The sequence below is a fragment of the Acanthaster planci genome, linkage group LG10 (assembly GCF_054643075.1).
Source record: "Acanthaster planci isolate LZ-2023a linkage group LG10, COTS_SCS, whole genome shotgun sequence".
In the NCBI taxonomy this organism is placed as follows: Eukaryota; Metazoa; Echinodermata; class Asteroidea; order Valvatida; family Acanthasteridae; genus Acanthaster; species Acanthaster planci.
This window is the reverse complement of record NC_141786.1, coordinates 14415917-14432729: the sequence shown is the minus strand read 5'-3', so window position 1 is coordinate 14432729 and position 16813 is coordinate 14415917. Positions and strand designations below refer to the sequence as shown.

Below are 16813 nucleotides of genomic sequence, written 5' to 3'. Positions count from 1 at the left end.
AAACAATATTGGAAAATTATTTTTGCCAAACAGGGATATGTTATGCCGAGAGGTTAAATTACACATTGAAAGTTAAACCAGCATATGGTTCAAGGGTGATTAGTTGATATAATCTCTCTTTGGTATTAGAGTTGACAAACTAAATGCAAAGCATAGGCAAGGGAACAACTTTGTCAACTTGTAAAAAAACAAACAAATAATGTTATACTTGTTTTACTATACACGTATCTCAAACATATTAACTACAAGTACTTCGTAAAATTTTTCAAGAGCCTAAAGAAAGAAATACCAATTAACGACTGCAGAGATGCCAATTTTTCAACACGAAAAGGTATAATCCTATCACACTTCCAGTTTCCTGACTTCTCCTAATTTTTGGTGCAACCCTAAAAAATTTGATCGGCAAATTAGAAAAAAAGTTTCAAAAAATCCTTTTTTCGTCTTTTCTTTCAAAACAAGCACCTGTCAACAATCTCTTTTCACGTCAAAACACTTGTATTTACCTGACTAGCACTATGCAAGTATGAATTGTAACTAATTGTTGATTATATTTCCACATTAATTCTGGTAAGTTTTATTTTTATTAATCACATTGGAGGCAATATTTTGCAACTTTTGTCCCATTCGATCAAAACAAAAAATGTCAAAAAGTCCTTATCTACCGCCCCTATTTAACCGGAAGAGAGCTATTTTTTCTTGGCCAAACTAATGTGCTTATATGTCTAACTAATGTGTCGTAAGATCCAGTGTGGGCAGTGTTTATCATGTCACAGTTACATGTGTTGCAAAACACGTAGGCTTCCCCATGACGAGACTCTGCAATAAAGGCCCATATTTGTTGTGTATTTGTTCCTGAACTTCTGCTGACTTGTTGCCACTGTGCAAAATGAGTCTAGTTGCTCACAAAATATCCAAGAATCAAATCCATGACAGTCCTCCACTCCGGTCAACTTTAGCACGATCACCCATCCTTACACAGCAACACTTGTGGGGTATTTCCTTTGTTTTAGTGTACAAAACTCCCACACAACACGCCAAAAATTTCAAATCACTCCAATTTAAACCAAATTCACTTTCCTGGGTATGTCCCTCATATAAAACACTTCAATTTGCTACTGATATTTACCCATCAAAAATTTCCCCTTTTTGAGTTATTTCCAAATATCAGTTTTGTGAAATTCTTGTGGATTTTGGTACCCCACAAGGTAAAAACTGGCCTTGTGGGGTACTTCGCATTGTTCCGGTATCCCACAAGGCCCTATGTATAAGCGCATGATGTTCGACACACATGTGTACGATATCGGTACATGTACAATATAATGCAGGGACATACACAATCACATTGCATATGAAGTGCAATCGTGCCTCTTTGCCCCCTGTTCATCATAGCGTTAATCGGGGTGAATGGATGATTCAACCATGCTGGTTTCTAGCACTACTCACGCAACTTGTATGCACAAACTGCTGGATGCCATTGACACATTTCTGACACGCGCATTACGAGGCCGCCTCCGTGCTAGCTTATGTAGAGTTTATACACAACTGTATGGTTTTGTATCTTCGAGTTGGAAATCGTAAAAAAATCTTAGTCTGGATCATCAGTGGTAAACGGACTAAACAAATCGTAAAAATTACGCCTAAATCGTACAGGTTGGCAGCTGCAATAGCCCTGAAGATTCTCTGGTGTAAACACTGTCTACAGGTTGGTTTCACAGTTGTTCATTGAACATGAAAGTAACAAGGACTACCTTTGCAAAACTTGCAGTAGGCATTTACAATTGCACTTTTTCCCCAACCTCACTGTGCACTTACAAGAATGTCAAGAGGCATGAGATGGTGAATTGACCAGTTTAAATTCAGTTTTAAAGCATATGCATAAGGTATAGTTTCTTCTTGATTTAATACACTGATTTGGGATTATTTACAATGGTGCAATGTTACTGATGTCATTTCTGGTTGTTTGTTGCTCTCACTTCAACACATGTCAAAGCACATTGCCAAAGTGATTGGTTGAAGCTTTCTGTCACAAAAGTCAACTGAGAATGGTGCCTCATTGTAAAGAAACTGAAATTTTGTAAGTATGCTTTCCCTAAACACACTAAGCAAACACAGGATACATGTAATGACTCATACAAGAATACAGACACCTACTGCAAAGTTATCTCTCAAGTTTGGCCCATTTTTCTATAATTTGAAAGGTGGAATTTCATTTTTCAAAATTGATAATTTAACTTAAGAGTCACACCAACAAGAAAGAAGTTTCTACATGGAAGATGAGAATCATTGTTCATGAGGTGTTCATGGCTTTGGAAGTGCTATGCCACCAAGATGGTAGAGTTGACTAACCTAGTACTGTCAGATAAGCTGAGACTTCTGCTGTGCCAGAAATACTGACAGCTGAACAGACATAGAAACCTTCATCTTCAGTTGTGACTTCATAGATACGTAACTCTCCTTCCTCACTGACTGTCAAACGACCCGAGTCATAACTCTGCCCACTGTACAACAGCTTCTGCCATCAACAACAATATAGAACAACATGAATTTTTCATCAAATATGCATATCACTGCGTCATACATTTTAAAAAGTTGTTAAGTCTACAAAACAATATTTGTACTTCTTCTGAAAACCAGTTACAAAAATAGGCAAACACAGAGAGACAAGTTTTTAAAACTTTCCTTAAAGAGCAACCCCAACGGTGGAAGAAAACTGACTCACTGACAATTAAAGAAGCATTTCTGCGTGGCCCCATCGACAGTAAAAATATGGACAGTTTTTAAAAACCTGCAGAATTGGTCCACATTTTGATCGCACTATTACTATTTAGTCAGAAGTCATAGTGCCACTTTACATATATAACTTCTTAGATACCACGTGAGTATATTAAACTATGTTCTGCATTTTTGTTACCACCGTTGGGGTCTCTCATTGAAATACAGGCACATGTGTATGTCATCTTATGTTACTCTATGTAATTACACATTTAGATTCACTTGTGTAAAATCTGTACCACCTTCTGGTAACAATTCCTTCTCTTAGGAAAGTCATGACAGAGTTTGGGGAGGTGACAAAAACTTGTTCTTATAACCTATTTCATCCCCACATCTATCTTTCAACACATGCACTGTCCCCACGACTACAGACCAAGAATGTAAGAATAGGCATCTACACACAAAACTCAAGTTGCTAATAGTGAAGTACTTGGGTTGCTATGTGGGAGGTAGAAACCTTGGTGTAATACAGTAAACTCTGGCTAAGTCCGCACCCTCAGGACCCGAAAAAATGTGAGACTTAAGTGAAAGCCGACTTCTACTGTAAGTCCTCCTTTTGCCAGTTAGCATGAATTGATGACCTATGCATAATTATGTCAATGTACTAGTGGGATTTGGTTGCAGTGGCAAAATATCTAGTCCGAGCATGGAGGGAGGAATAGACGCAATGGAAACATACCACATGGTTTGCAATGCTCCAAAGTTTTGACATGGGGATTGGAGTTTGAGAAGTGCAGCAGTCTATCAGTGTGAATGGGGTGCCTGCATATACATGTACATGGACTGCTAAACACTGAAATTGCCTGACAATGGCCAAACAAAAAAAATCACACTCCACTGGACAGCTGAAAATATGTGCACTAAAACTTTTAAAGTACACGAGAGTGGAAAATACAAACGCATAAAGGGGAATCTAGTTCTGTGAACTAACTCATTCGCTGAAGCATTTCAGTATTTTTGATCGCTTTAGGTCTGTGGAGTGTCGATCAAAGTTTGGAACGTACTTCAAGTTGTCGCGGGGGTCACTGGCTTCCGGCCATTCCATATTGTTTTTGCTATTTTTGGCAGTAAGGACCTGTGTGCCATATTTCATCAAGTCTTGTGCACTTGATTCCACATACCCTCATATACACATGTTTTTGGGCAGGAAAAATCCATTCAATTCACATGGCATGTACATGTACATGTGATATCCTCAAAATGTACATGTGCTGCCAGAGAAAGGTCTGGGATCCATCTATCAGAGCAGTGCATGCAATACTGGGCTGGGATGTGTCCTAACTGCAACACTACATAAACACTGATGCAGCGATCACACACCGTGTCTACAAACGGATGTTGCCGTGTGACTTTTAACTGATGCTTCTTGCCATTTCAATGCTAGTGCAGGATTTTTCATATGCTGACTTACAGGTACATAAAGGATTTTGTTGTGCTTTTTGGGGAAATGGGACCGAGGGTAACATGAAGACTTAGGTAAAATGATGACTTATAAAAGCCGACTTAGAATAAAAAATTCTAATGGAAATGCATTAGAGATGATTGGGACTTTCATAAGACTGATGACTTGCATGATTTGCCAAGTTGTACGATGTCGACTTAGAGGGAGTTTACTGCACTGACTTGCAGTGTACAGTAAAAACAAATTTTAAAAAAATTAGCATTAGACACACTCGCAACTTTTAAGGTTCAACTATTGGTGAGGCCTTTTTTTTTCATGGCTTGAATTTTTAGGATGTACTCAGCACAGATGTCTCAAAAAACTGAGTTTCAATGAACTTATGTCCTTGAGTAGCAAAGATCTGATGGGTTGGAGGGTGGCATCTCTTTTAGGAACTCCACTTAACACCACAATGAAACCCTTTCAGAATTGGCTGCCTGCTTGGACAAACACTACCTGAAGGCCATCCTTTTGCCAGAGGATAGTAGGGGGTGGACTGCCTGTCACCTTGCATTCAAATGATACCATGTGACCAGCAGACACTGTCTGGTCAACTGGTTCCCTGGTGAAGGTGGGCTCAGCTGCAGGAGTAATGAACAAATACATGTGCCATTAAAAAGCAGGTTCCAGGATGAAAGAAAGGGGCATATTGACACCAGCACCATGGTCTTGTTGAGTACCTTGCCACAATAAAAAAGAATCCATTCCAAAGCTGCAAATGAAATCATTACTACAATTTGAAATGAATCAAGTCTCTGTCATAACCAATTTCAGTTCCAAAGAGGAGGATTTCAGGTGGCACATAACGATGTTGATGATGGCTTTTTTTCTGTAAATCTGTAAGTTTTGAATAGATATTTAGTATTAACACCTGTCCCATGCTGCTTGCATGCGGACCACACACTTAAAAAGGACACAGGTTTGTTCATTATGTTAAATTCATTTGAAAAAGTGTGCGAACAGTGTGCGTTTGGAGGCGACCATGAAATACATGTACATCTGCACAAAATGCCGATGATTTAGACCCATATGCATCCCACATAAACCCAGATTTAGGAGGGAAGGAGTGTGCAATGTCACCCCCCTTTCCTACGTATGTACTTCATGGGATGGCCTCTTTCATGACCACTGTTTGCCTCTACCATCCATGCAGATAGGCCTGGTGCTGTGCATGTAACAGCAGAGTCAGGGTGACTTACTATTGACTTCTAGAGTGATGGTCAGGGCTTCTGTCCCCCAGCTATTCTCAGCTCTACAGATATAACTTCCTTCATCCTCCTGAACCACTTGGCTGATGTGGAGAGTGTTGTCCTCATCAATTTGAAATCTGCAGGTATTGCGAGACAAATCATTTTAAGTACGGCCCTCCGTTTTGCTTACATGCAGACATCTAGCGTTATTTTGTGAGGAGGGCATCAGTTTAAACTTTGACAGCAAATGTTTGAATTTTGTATTGAAGAAATAGGTGTTGATACCATCCTTATAGTTAGACCTAAGCTTAACTCTTGGGAATTGTTCATTTATTTGTGCTGCTCTCAGGCTTTGGAATAATTTACTACTTCACATAAGAAATGTGAAATCAATTTATAACCCTGTTAAAAACATATCTGTTCATGTAAATGTAGCCAGGTCAGATTCAGTCGGTATTTTTTATGGGAGTTCCTCCACTGTAATATTACACTGTCCTGTTCCTTGGTGTTAGGCCATTCCCCCTTGATTTTGGCCTTGTAATTCTCTTGACACTGAATGCAAATTTTGCCCAGTTACTGGTACTTGACCTCCCTCAAGACCATGTGGTTTCCAAGTTGTCCTCAGTCTACAGACCAGCAGTGGATTGAGCACACCACTTTCATTTTACTTGGCTCCTTTCAATTTTGATCTTTGCCGCTGAAGTACTTGGTCTGCTGTGGACTTGGTTATTCAAGCATGAGAGTTATAGATTTATGACTTTCCTTGAACACTTTTTTTTCTTGTGGTCCTTATTTATTTGTTGGTTAACAGGACATTATAGTCTCCTCTACTGGTGAGTAATATGTTTCAACTTCTTATGTTTTGGTCTGGTTACTCACAATCTTTTAAGGTCAGCAGTTTCAGTAATTCTTACCGTTGTTTTAATTTTCAATTATTTTTCAGCCTGTAGTTCAATATTTATTATAAATTTGTGGATTTTTGTTCTGTTCATCAATTTGCAGACACTATTTTTTTGTTAGTATTTCCTCCTTGAAAATGAAAAGTTCTTCTTGCTGTTGAAATCCAGATACTGCCTTAGCTGTTGCTTTAACTGTCTCCATTCTTAGGATTATCTCACAATTCCTCCCTAAAGCCAAAAAAAAAGGTTTCCCCTTTCTGGTCAACCCGCACGTCACTGTAGACCTGCGCCTCAGCAAAATAAAGAATTTTTTATTTTGCATAAAACGATTTCCAAAAGCTGCGAAACTTACTTGATTGGTAGGAAATCTGCTACCGCATTATTTTAACATGTTTTTGACAGGTGGGATTGAGTAATATTGGGATTGAGCCCTAATGGAAAAAATACAACTGATCTATATCAGCATCAATCTAGCTTCACTTATAGGTGTGCATATGCAAAGTATCTGTCATCAAGCTCCTAGTACAAATTGGCCAAGCTACATATGATGTGGTCCTTCCTCAATGATATATCTAACTAGTTGCTATCCTGTATGCATCTGAGCAATTTCCATGTTTATGGTTAAATGAAGTCTCGGCTTGTTTGGTTGGTTGTTTTGAGAACAGTTTCCAACCATGCTGACGGTGGTTTGTTGAGTACATGTACAATTCCCATGGATACAAGCTTAGGGACACTTGAGTCACACTCCATTGTGATCCATCGATTCTACACATTTCTCTTGCATTGGAACAACTTGTTTGTTAACTCTGCATGGTCAGCCGACAGTTGTCTTACAAAGGCTATACTATACAAATACACATAATTGCTGTGCTACATTAGTGGCTTTCAGTGACTCTTACAACAGACTGAATGAAGTCATCTTGGGGAAGAATTAGATATTTGCAACATGTTAAACAAACTGTACAGAAAATCAGTGACTTCAAAGATTCCATTTGAAATTCATGCAGTCAATATACAGTTGACATGTGGAAATAAATATCACACTGGTCCATGTACATACACCTCTAATGAATAAAAGTTTATCTTGAAACCAATAAATGGCTGGATTGTCCTTCTACAAAATTGACAGAGAATTATAGAAAGTATTAGCATAAGTAGATGCAACATGTGACCCACTGAGCTCAGAGCTAATCTGGAAAAGTGTGCAATGCAATGTATTCTAAATGAACCATAAGCTCTCCGGAGTGCATGCCAAAGGTGACACAAAGCTTCCGGATGGGAAGAATCACTGAAAATTATCAAAAAAGTTCTGTATAAAAATAAGATTCTAAGGGCAACCACAGTGAAACAACAGATTATGCCTAAAAGTCACTGGCCATCATGCTAATTGTACCTATTAATGGTTTTAATATGCCATTAACCTGTCAAATGCCATTACATATGCAATGAATGAATCCTGTTAATGCACCAATTAATACCTCTTAGACATTGATCGCAGCTGTAAGGACACCTCGTTAGATATCCGTAAGTACAATTAAAACCTTGATGATTAACTGCCACTCAGTGCATGAGCAACAGAGTGGAATCAATATTAAGTGCAAGGATATGAATGTAATTGTTTGGGGTGAACACTACAAAGTCATAGATATGCTTGGGTGTGTTCCGTATGTATGTCATCCATACTTATGGTGTTTCCTTATAAGGCATATGCAAAAAACCTACTGTGGAGATCAGTGCTTATGAATTCAAATTCCTTTATGAAATTTTTACCTTTTTGTAAAGACATTGATAATGACATCAAGTTAAATTTGTATTTTATAAAGCTGGTAGGGTGCCAGATGTCCAACATCACATTGTACAGAGCCTTAGTATTCATGTGATAAGCAAGAGGCAAGGATTGACCCTAGGCCAAGCATTAGGGGATAAGTGGTAGGGTCAAAAGGTTAACTAACGATAGATAGGTTTCACCAAGGTAATTTCCTTCACTCTGGTCTATTCATAATGTTCATGTGCAAGTGTTGTTGGACATAGTTATGGATCCCAGGTGAAACCACCTGTCCTCCATCAAACTGCATCTTCCATTCCACTATCAGCTACATGTATGGTCAAAGGGTCAATCAAAAGTATTAAAGTTTTTCCACTTAGATTTTAGTTCCAACTTTGTTTAGCCTATCGCATCCAGACACCCACCCAACCCCAGTTTTCAACATCTCCATGCAAGTGGGAAATTGGTCTGCTCACCACATTTAAGCTGTTGAAATTTTCTTTTGTATTTAGCTGAAAGAAAATTTCAATCATTATTTATTTTCCTGTACACTCGCTCCAAACATTTTAGAACAAAAATTGTAATTTTGAATGGCCATTTTTGCATTGTAATCATGGACTATTAACCTCTATCAAGAACAGGAAGTGCTGTACCACACAGCTGAGCAGACATATCGAAGCAATACATGGTAGATAGTTAAAAATTGAAGGATACATTGCAAAAAACTATATAAGAAAAATGAAGAAAGTGAAGTGTGAAAAAATTGCTCTTTTAAGTTTGGCAAAGGACAGTATTTGAATTGAAAGGATCCATGGATGAATGTTTCATTTCCCTTCCTGTAAGCTTTCCATTAGATGCTTTGTATTTTGATTAATCACTGAAATTAATGAAACAAAAGTGCTCCCAGTGATGACCTTGGTTGCATAGCTAAAACACAGTAAAATAAAAAGTGAAAGATGAAAAATATCCCTTATTTTTCCCTCGGTGAAACTTGGAATTAATTTCAATCCGTCCTTTAAAAATTTTGTTATTGAAATGGAAAAACCTTTATTGTGATAATGTGCAAGTTAGTGTATGTATCTACAGTGCTCACTTTAGAAGACACAACTTCCTCCTTGTTGAATATCAGTTACAATAAGAATCCAAACATGCAGAACTACACTGCCCTTATTTCATTTGTTTCATATCAAGCGAATTGTACAAGTGCATGTAAGTCACTAGTAGGATTTGGCCTGATCAATTTACACAACTTCACTGACAGTGACTGCAAGCAACTGCTGACATGGGTTATAACAGGCTGACCTACACGTACATGTACTTCATCTAAAGAACCACGGACTGACTGTAAAGGATTCTACATGAAATAGTGAATAATGTTTTCAATACAAAAAACAAGCTTTTACAAAGGGTGGCTTATTTTAAATACTGGAAGACAGCAATGATTAGGTCTACTAGTATTTGAAGGTCTACTCATGAGGAACATTCCCTACCATGCGTGACAGAAGGCAGTCTTGCCAATGCACAAAACCAATCATCTGCATTCAGGACCAATCTCCAAGAGGCTACTTTACCTACTAATACTCCAATAAGAAGATATATATATTACCACCTCTTGAACTCAAGTAATGTGTCACCAGTTTTGTTTAGACAACTCCTTGTGATCTGTTTGCATTAGGTGGTTATGTAAGTATTGTACATGTATACATGGTGTGTTTGCAGCTGTACATGCTACAGCTATGTGCTTCCATGCTGTTGTCCTAGATACTCCACCCTATGATGAGGCTGTCATCAGTGACATCAAACACCTCATTGCCTCCCAACACTGACTCATCTGTCTCAGTGGACCCCTGGCTTTTTGTTCATGAATTCTTGTGAATAATGAAGCAGGCTGAGGCGAATGCCAGTAGATATGAGTTTGTGACGATGAGGATGCTCCCATACAGCCTTGGTGTTGACACAAGCGGTCTGCTTCCTGTCATGCTTGAACTAACCCCTACATTTCTCTCAGTTGATGCCCGTTCTCCCTGTCAAGTCTAAAAACTACTGTCTATATCTTCACCTGTGGTAAAGAGTTGGTCCTTCTTCAAGTATTAGGACCTTCACTAGGTACATGAGATAACACAACCATGAACAACCCATACAGAAAACAGTTTACTCTGGCATTAAATGTGAGGTGGCCCCCTACAAATAAACAACAGCGCCCTCTGTCAACAAATCTTAACTAAGCTGAAATCTACTTAAAATATAATTTTTTCTCCTTTATGTTTACTTGTAAGAGTCTACAAATCTCCTTAAATTTTTTCGTGCTGGCTATTTCTGATTTTAAAAGTTGAAAAATGGAGATTGGTATAGCCACTTATATTTTTTATAACCATGAATTCGTCTAAGATGCTGGAATTACATTACGTACACGAGTACTTTGTCCTTCATTTGTGTCGAACATATTTTTAGTGGTCGAGTGGTAAAACATCTGAATAGTAGAAGCTCCAACCTGTGGGTTGGAATCCCACCTGTACAAGTTTGTATTTAATTCTGCACAGCTCAAGGTAAACACTGACTATGCAAGTACAGTGCTTACAAATTACATCAGTCATTCAAAGCGAAGAGCAAAATGCAATGTTCAAATTACCATCATCCTGATCATCATTCTAAACAATTCTGGCACAAGTAATTGAATTTCTGCACACAAATCTGTGACAAGCAAGTAGCAGTTCTCACCTTCCTTTTGGCATGTCTGCGTCTCGTCTTCTCCACGTAACGCTAGGGATTGGGTCACCCTCAACAACACAGTGTAGGTTCACATTATCACCAGGTGCAGCAATAATGCGATCTTGCACGGGTCTGGTGAAGGATGGACGTGCTGCAGGCATGACATAGCAAATTTTAAAGAGAAGTGTAACCTCTGTTGAACAACAAACAGTGTTTTTCTTGGTTTTTTCAAACTTAATCGAAGTAATGTACTTAAAACATGAAGCAAGTTAGAAGGATAGGATCAGTAAATCAGAATTCCCAGAATAAATCAATTCAGTAAAATTACAGTGAAAGACAATATGCCTAATAACTTTAAAAGCAACTGAAAAACAATCAACGGCATGTTTGAAGATTTACCTCAGGCCAGTGAAAGTATAATGACACCTCTAAAATAAAGACCACATATTCACTTATCTTAGTGTACCCCATAAGTTTAATTTTCTTTCATTTTGCACATTCTGTGGTTGGGCTCATTATTGCTACATCAGTGTATGCTGACCTTGCCCTGGACTTCAATAAAGCACAAAAACTTCAATCAAAACACACACTTTAGTAGGCACTACTGCCCATAAAAGAACACTTCTTGAAAATACAGTAATAACTTATTCCTCCACACAAGGTACATTTTCACTTGAAGTTTATATTAGTCTTTTTTATTAAATAAGGGTAGGCAGAAAACCACAAGCTACCTTTGAGACACAAAGATAATAGAATAAGGGTAGGGTTGGTCACAGTACTCCCCTTGCAGTCATAACACCATTACACCCTCTCACTGCAGCAAAACTACCCCTAACTCAAGAATACTATTTTCTTTTAGCTTTTGTTTTCATTTTGGGCAGTCCACCTTTGCCAAAAACCTTCATCTGTTGGATGCACCAACAACTACATGTAGGACTCCAGGAGCCTCACTGTTCACAGATGCACAAGGCAATCGCTAAAATGACCAGAAACCTAGTGACAACCACATCTGGCTTGCTTCAACTACCTTGCAATCTCCAACCTCAGTGCATGCAGTAACAGTGACACATTGTCAAGTTATCTGGGAGTGAACCAGAGTTGATTGGAGGGAAATGCCACTTGAAAGAATCATTACAACAAAGGCACTTGTGATTGGAGTGTCTCAACTTTCTGTGGAATGGTCAAGGCTGAGTAGTATTTCTCAGCTGTCAAAGAATTAAAATGAAATACCAGTCTTGCTCCGCCCATTGACCTGTCCTTAAATTCATACATACATTGATCCTCAAGGATAAATTTAAAATTGCCGTGCTCCTGCAAGGGGGATAATTTTTGGAAATTTCCTTGTTCTATGGTAGACACAACAAATCAAAACTTGGAATGTTTAGAATCAGATGTTTCATAAGTCTGTAGGAAGCTATTAGCTGGACTTCAATACCTTTAGGCCCTATTAATCAAGCAAAGTAGTCATGTTTTAATACTTTCCCCTACTCAAATCTTACACAAAACAAAGGACTGGAACATTTGTTGTTTAATTCACATCGTTTATGTACTATCAATATTGCCCTGCATGTCTAACAGCAAAAGCACTCTAAAGCAAAATGTCACAACCCAAGTTTGGAAATTCCACCATTTTTACTCAAAAAAGAACTCCTGTCCCTCTTTTAGTATTGCCATATGATCGAACCCCCAACAAAACAATGATAATCTTTGATCTCAATACAGGAAATGGTGATTAGCCATCACAAAACAAAAAATACCAACTAAGTATCTGGATAACAACAGCCTGAAGGAAGTACAAGATACTAAAATGAGTGACTTACCATGCACATTGAGTATGGCAGGTGGGCTTTCTCTCGTGCCAATCGAATTGGTTGCAATACACACATAGCTGCCTGTGTCTGTGCGCCTAGCCTGGTGACAACAAACAATTATTATAATTTCAACAATTCATTGTCCAATTCTTAATTTTAACAGTTCTGTTCAGGGTATACCAGTAAGAATTTCCAACAATATGAGAACTCAGATAACAGACCTCCCTGCTGCAAACAATTATAATACACATTGAGACAATGCTACTCTGGTGTAATTTGGGGAGAAGCAAGCTTAGCTTATTGTTAAACACCTTCACATATACAGAAAAGTTGCTTTCATATCATCACGTCAGTATTCATGACATAAGCTCTTCATCTGAAGCTTTCTTAGGTGACAAATAAAATGGCTGAAAGCACTGAAATACATGTATAATGCACACTAAGTCATGTCAGCAGCTATTTTGGGGAGGGCAACTGACATCACAGTGTCAACAGACAATCTCTATCCATTTTGTAAAAGCATGACAAACTTAGCAACATTCACAAGGACTGCCGGAATGTAAGGCATCTTGTCTGTAAATAATCAGCGCTACAGCTGTAGGTTTTCCTTTTTCCAGATTTTGCCCCTTAACAATAACACAGGAGCGACAGAACCATGAGCAACATGGCTGCTTGTTTTATCAGGTGCACTAGTATGGCAATGATTTATAAAAGGGATGGCACAGGAACTGGACATCTCTACAAAGGCAAGGGGGTTTTTACATGAGTAATTACACTTTCAATGGCTAATTGGTGGCACTATGACATTGTAAATAACTCATCAGTGCATATGTTAAGCCACAAAAAATGTCAACATCCAAGAGACACTAGCAGCCATACATTGTTTCAAGAAGTGAGACACAAAGAATGCTTTGAAAACAGGAACAAGTAAAAGAGGTCCAGAAATACAAAAGCTGATAACTTAATAATGACCCTGACATTTCCTGTGACATAGAGAATCTTGACAGGTCTTGTCTCTGTCCACAGTCATGTGGTTAGCCCCACTCACCCCTACCCTACAGAATCCAGACTGGATACGTACCTGTGATATCATGAGGTTTCCATCTTGTAGCACCTTGACTCTGTCTCCATCTACTATCACATCTTCATCATCTTTGCTCCAGGTGACGGTGGGTTCTGGGTAACCTCTGGGGGGTTGACATTCCAACACCACAGGCTCACCAGCCAGACCCACAGAGTCAGATGGGTCTGTGCGGAAGTCATCCCGTAAAACTGTAATGATACAAATTAGGTCTTGCACTAATTTATCACAAATTATCATTCATTCATTCATTCCTTCATGAACCCTGACTACTTGGGGTTGATGCAGCAACAGAATTCAGGTCTTACAAGTGGTGGTCATATTCACCCTCATTGACCATTGACCAGGAGTAGGAATCTCCCTAGGGATCAAAGAAGACTGAAAACTTTATCTAATGAAGTTAACAACACTATCTCTATAGAAATACTTTTCTGTGGAAATGGTGCAGTTCCACAGGACTACACATAAACAAGCTTTCTTTAAACCATAGATCCTTGTTCTATGTTTAAACAGACCACATTTACCGGTACAAATGTGCTTACTGAGACCTTGCACTTGCAAACTGTCACTTCCTTGCCCAATAAACTCAGCAAATTATAAACAGTATGTCAACTTCACTTGAAGTTAAGAAGAAAGATTTAACAAACATCTTCTCTCAAGGTTTTAGTGAGAAACCCCATGAAGCAGGGAAAGCACTGATGTGTCCAAAGAACAGGGATGGCCCGTATTACACATGTGACTTACATGTTGCTTTTTATCAAGGTTGCATCATATTTCAGAGTGAGTTAACTCGGTCAAGACAGACAGACGCGTCGATGAAATCAATCACTTATGAGCTCAGCAATTGGGTAAAAACAAGACGACATGGAAGGGCTTTCATCTTGACAAGTCTTCTATCTGTCCAAAGGCAATCTCTCAATGCACTTGCTCTTTCTCAGTAACAACTGAAATTCAGTACTGTTAATACAGAGATGTTTCCTGTTGGTTAGACTAGTACTTCCATGGCAGTTCTCAGATTGAATTTTCAGGTCTATATCCTATTGCTGATGCCATTCAAACTTCTCCACCCAAAAAGCTTCATTTGAGAATCAGTATTTGAAATGGGGTGACCTGCAGAAGAAGTCCTAGATACAGTGTCATATATAAATACTTGTAGCACAGAGCAGGGGAACTAAATGCACACCAATACTGCTCAATGCCAGGGGGGACTGGGAAGCATGAGAACCAGCTTGGGATCAGATTTCATATAATCCCGATGTCCTGCGAACAGCTGGTGACACTGCATAATATAAATGGTGGGTACCAGTTAGCATGCTCATGCAGTAAGTGTATAAGTTAAAAAAAAATCCAAGTTGGAGGCGTTCATCACTTTCTACTTTGCTTCTGAAAGTGCTTTCCTTTTATTCCACTTCATCCCTTGAACAAAATTATAAGGTTTGAGATTTTGATTCTAGCAGCATAACTATCAACCTGTTTCAGTGCTGTATTTGAGTCCATCATAAGTTCCTGCAAATCCCTGTGAGTCCCTGTAAGTACATCACGAGTCATCATGTCTTAAGCCAATTCACAAGCTATTCAAATGAGTTGTGACAAAAGCATGCTTTTGTTATTGTTCACCCTGTTACTTATGACTGGCCTTGTGAAGGGACCTGTGCAAGGACTTGCGATGGATCCCACTCCAACACTGACCTGTTTTGTAATTTCACACTGAAATATGTGTTTAACTTCAAACAGTATGTTGCCAAAGACAATGTTTGATTTCCCCTGTATTACATCGCATTTTGCAAAGCACTATCAACCAAATGCTACGCACTTTCAAACATAAATCGCACATTGTGCGATGCAAAAATACACAGGTCTTCATGCTGTGATATGCTTGAAACAACAGTTCGATTTACAGCATGCATACAGCGGGGCACATAATCCTTTGAAATGTAGAAATCGGTGAGGAGCTGACTTCATTAATTTCCACACAACTCGTGTTCACTTCAGATAGCCAAAATACAGTCAGTAACCAATAACACGTGCAATATGCGCGGCGTGGCATGCATGGTCAGCTCCGGGCAGAGTGTGCATCCAGTACGTACATGACGGACTAACAACACGGGGTCATCGTTTCATGTCTCACAGTTTGACATTGCATTCAGTTTTATCTTCTGAACATGTCAAATGTAAGTTGAACGTGGAGGAAATGTAAAATGAATTAATGGAAGAGTGAAAAACAAGTTCAACTTACACTGGATAGAATAAAAAAGTGATGGATGTTTCGTTTTTGACTAACGTTACTTATGGGAAGATCAATGAAAAGGATAGCACGTCGTGTGCCACCAGATTGTACATACATTTTTAGAGTCCCCAAATGTTGTGCACTTTAAACTTTACTTGACTTGTTGCCAATCCCTTGTTGAAAAAATTTATTTTGTTAAATACTTGTACTATAACCTTCAAAATAAATGCTGTTGGACCTGTTGAACCTGTTCAGTGTTAAGAAATTTCATCCAAAATTCAAAAACAGCAGCGTCCAGAAATTAGGTAATAATTCAGCTGAGTGTTGCCCAACAATACCAATGTGATGCACTTTAAAAAAATTCCCACAACCCAAACATTAACAAATTCTTTAAAGTTGACAAATTCTGCTAAATTAATATCTCCACTTACCCAAACAAAATTTTGTTAGATTATTTTCCTATTTTGGGTGCATCTGTAAAGAGTTCATGTCAGACTTTACCAAAAAAATAGACAAATCAAGCAAAAATAAAAAAAATCATTGGAACTCTGGAGTGGGTCAAGATTTTGTGTAAAATACAGATTTTTGAATCAGGATGTTAGGAGTTTCTGATTTCACTTATAATGAAATTCGTTGTAAAAAATATTGCTCCGGCAAGGCACAACAGGCGAAAAATCAGAGTGCACAGCATTAAGGTACATCAACATACATGTATCCCTTTGCTAGTAAGCCATCACCAGCCACACAAGAAAGCCAACACCAGTGTTCACACTTTTGCAAGTAAAATAAAAGCCAGATTCTTTCAACAGTGCCATTTTGTTCATCAGAAAAAAGGGAAGGATACTCAGGTGTGTTTAACTGTTGATGTTCATCATGTGCAGCTTTTGTAGGAAGATCCCATTCGCAGGTATTTTACCC

At 38.5% G+C, this 16813-nt stretch overlaps 1 protein-coding gene across 12 annotated transcripts in view; it reads right to left on the bottom strand.

Moving 5' to 3' along the window:
* Positions 1-16813, bottom strand: part of LOC110982055 (roundabout homolog 1-like) — a 219460-nt gene that overhangs the window by 37980 nt on the left and 164667 nt on the right. For 11 of the 12 annotated variants that reach the window (XM_087141844.1, XM_087141849.1, XM_087141842.1 and 8 more), the window contains 6 exons: positions 13669-13859; positions 12597-12687; positions 10786-10927; positions 5413-5540; positions 4670-4794; positions 2347-2512 (listed from right to left, as the gene is read on the bottom strand). In XM_087141844.1, coding sequence (XP_086997970.1) covers positions 2347-2512; positions 4670-4794; positions 5413-5540; positions 10786-10927; positions 12597-12687; positions 13669-13859 — 843 coding nt within the window. The remainder of the gene's footprint in view (positions 1-2346; positions 2513-4669; positions 4795-5412; positions 5541-10785; positions 10928-12596; positions 12688-13668; positions 13860-16813) is intronic. The other variant, XM_087141847.1, reaches the window with a different exon arrangement.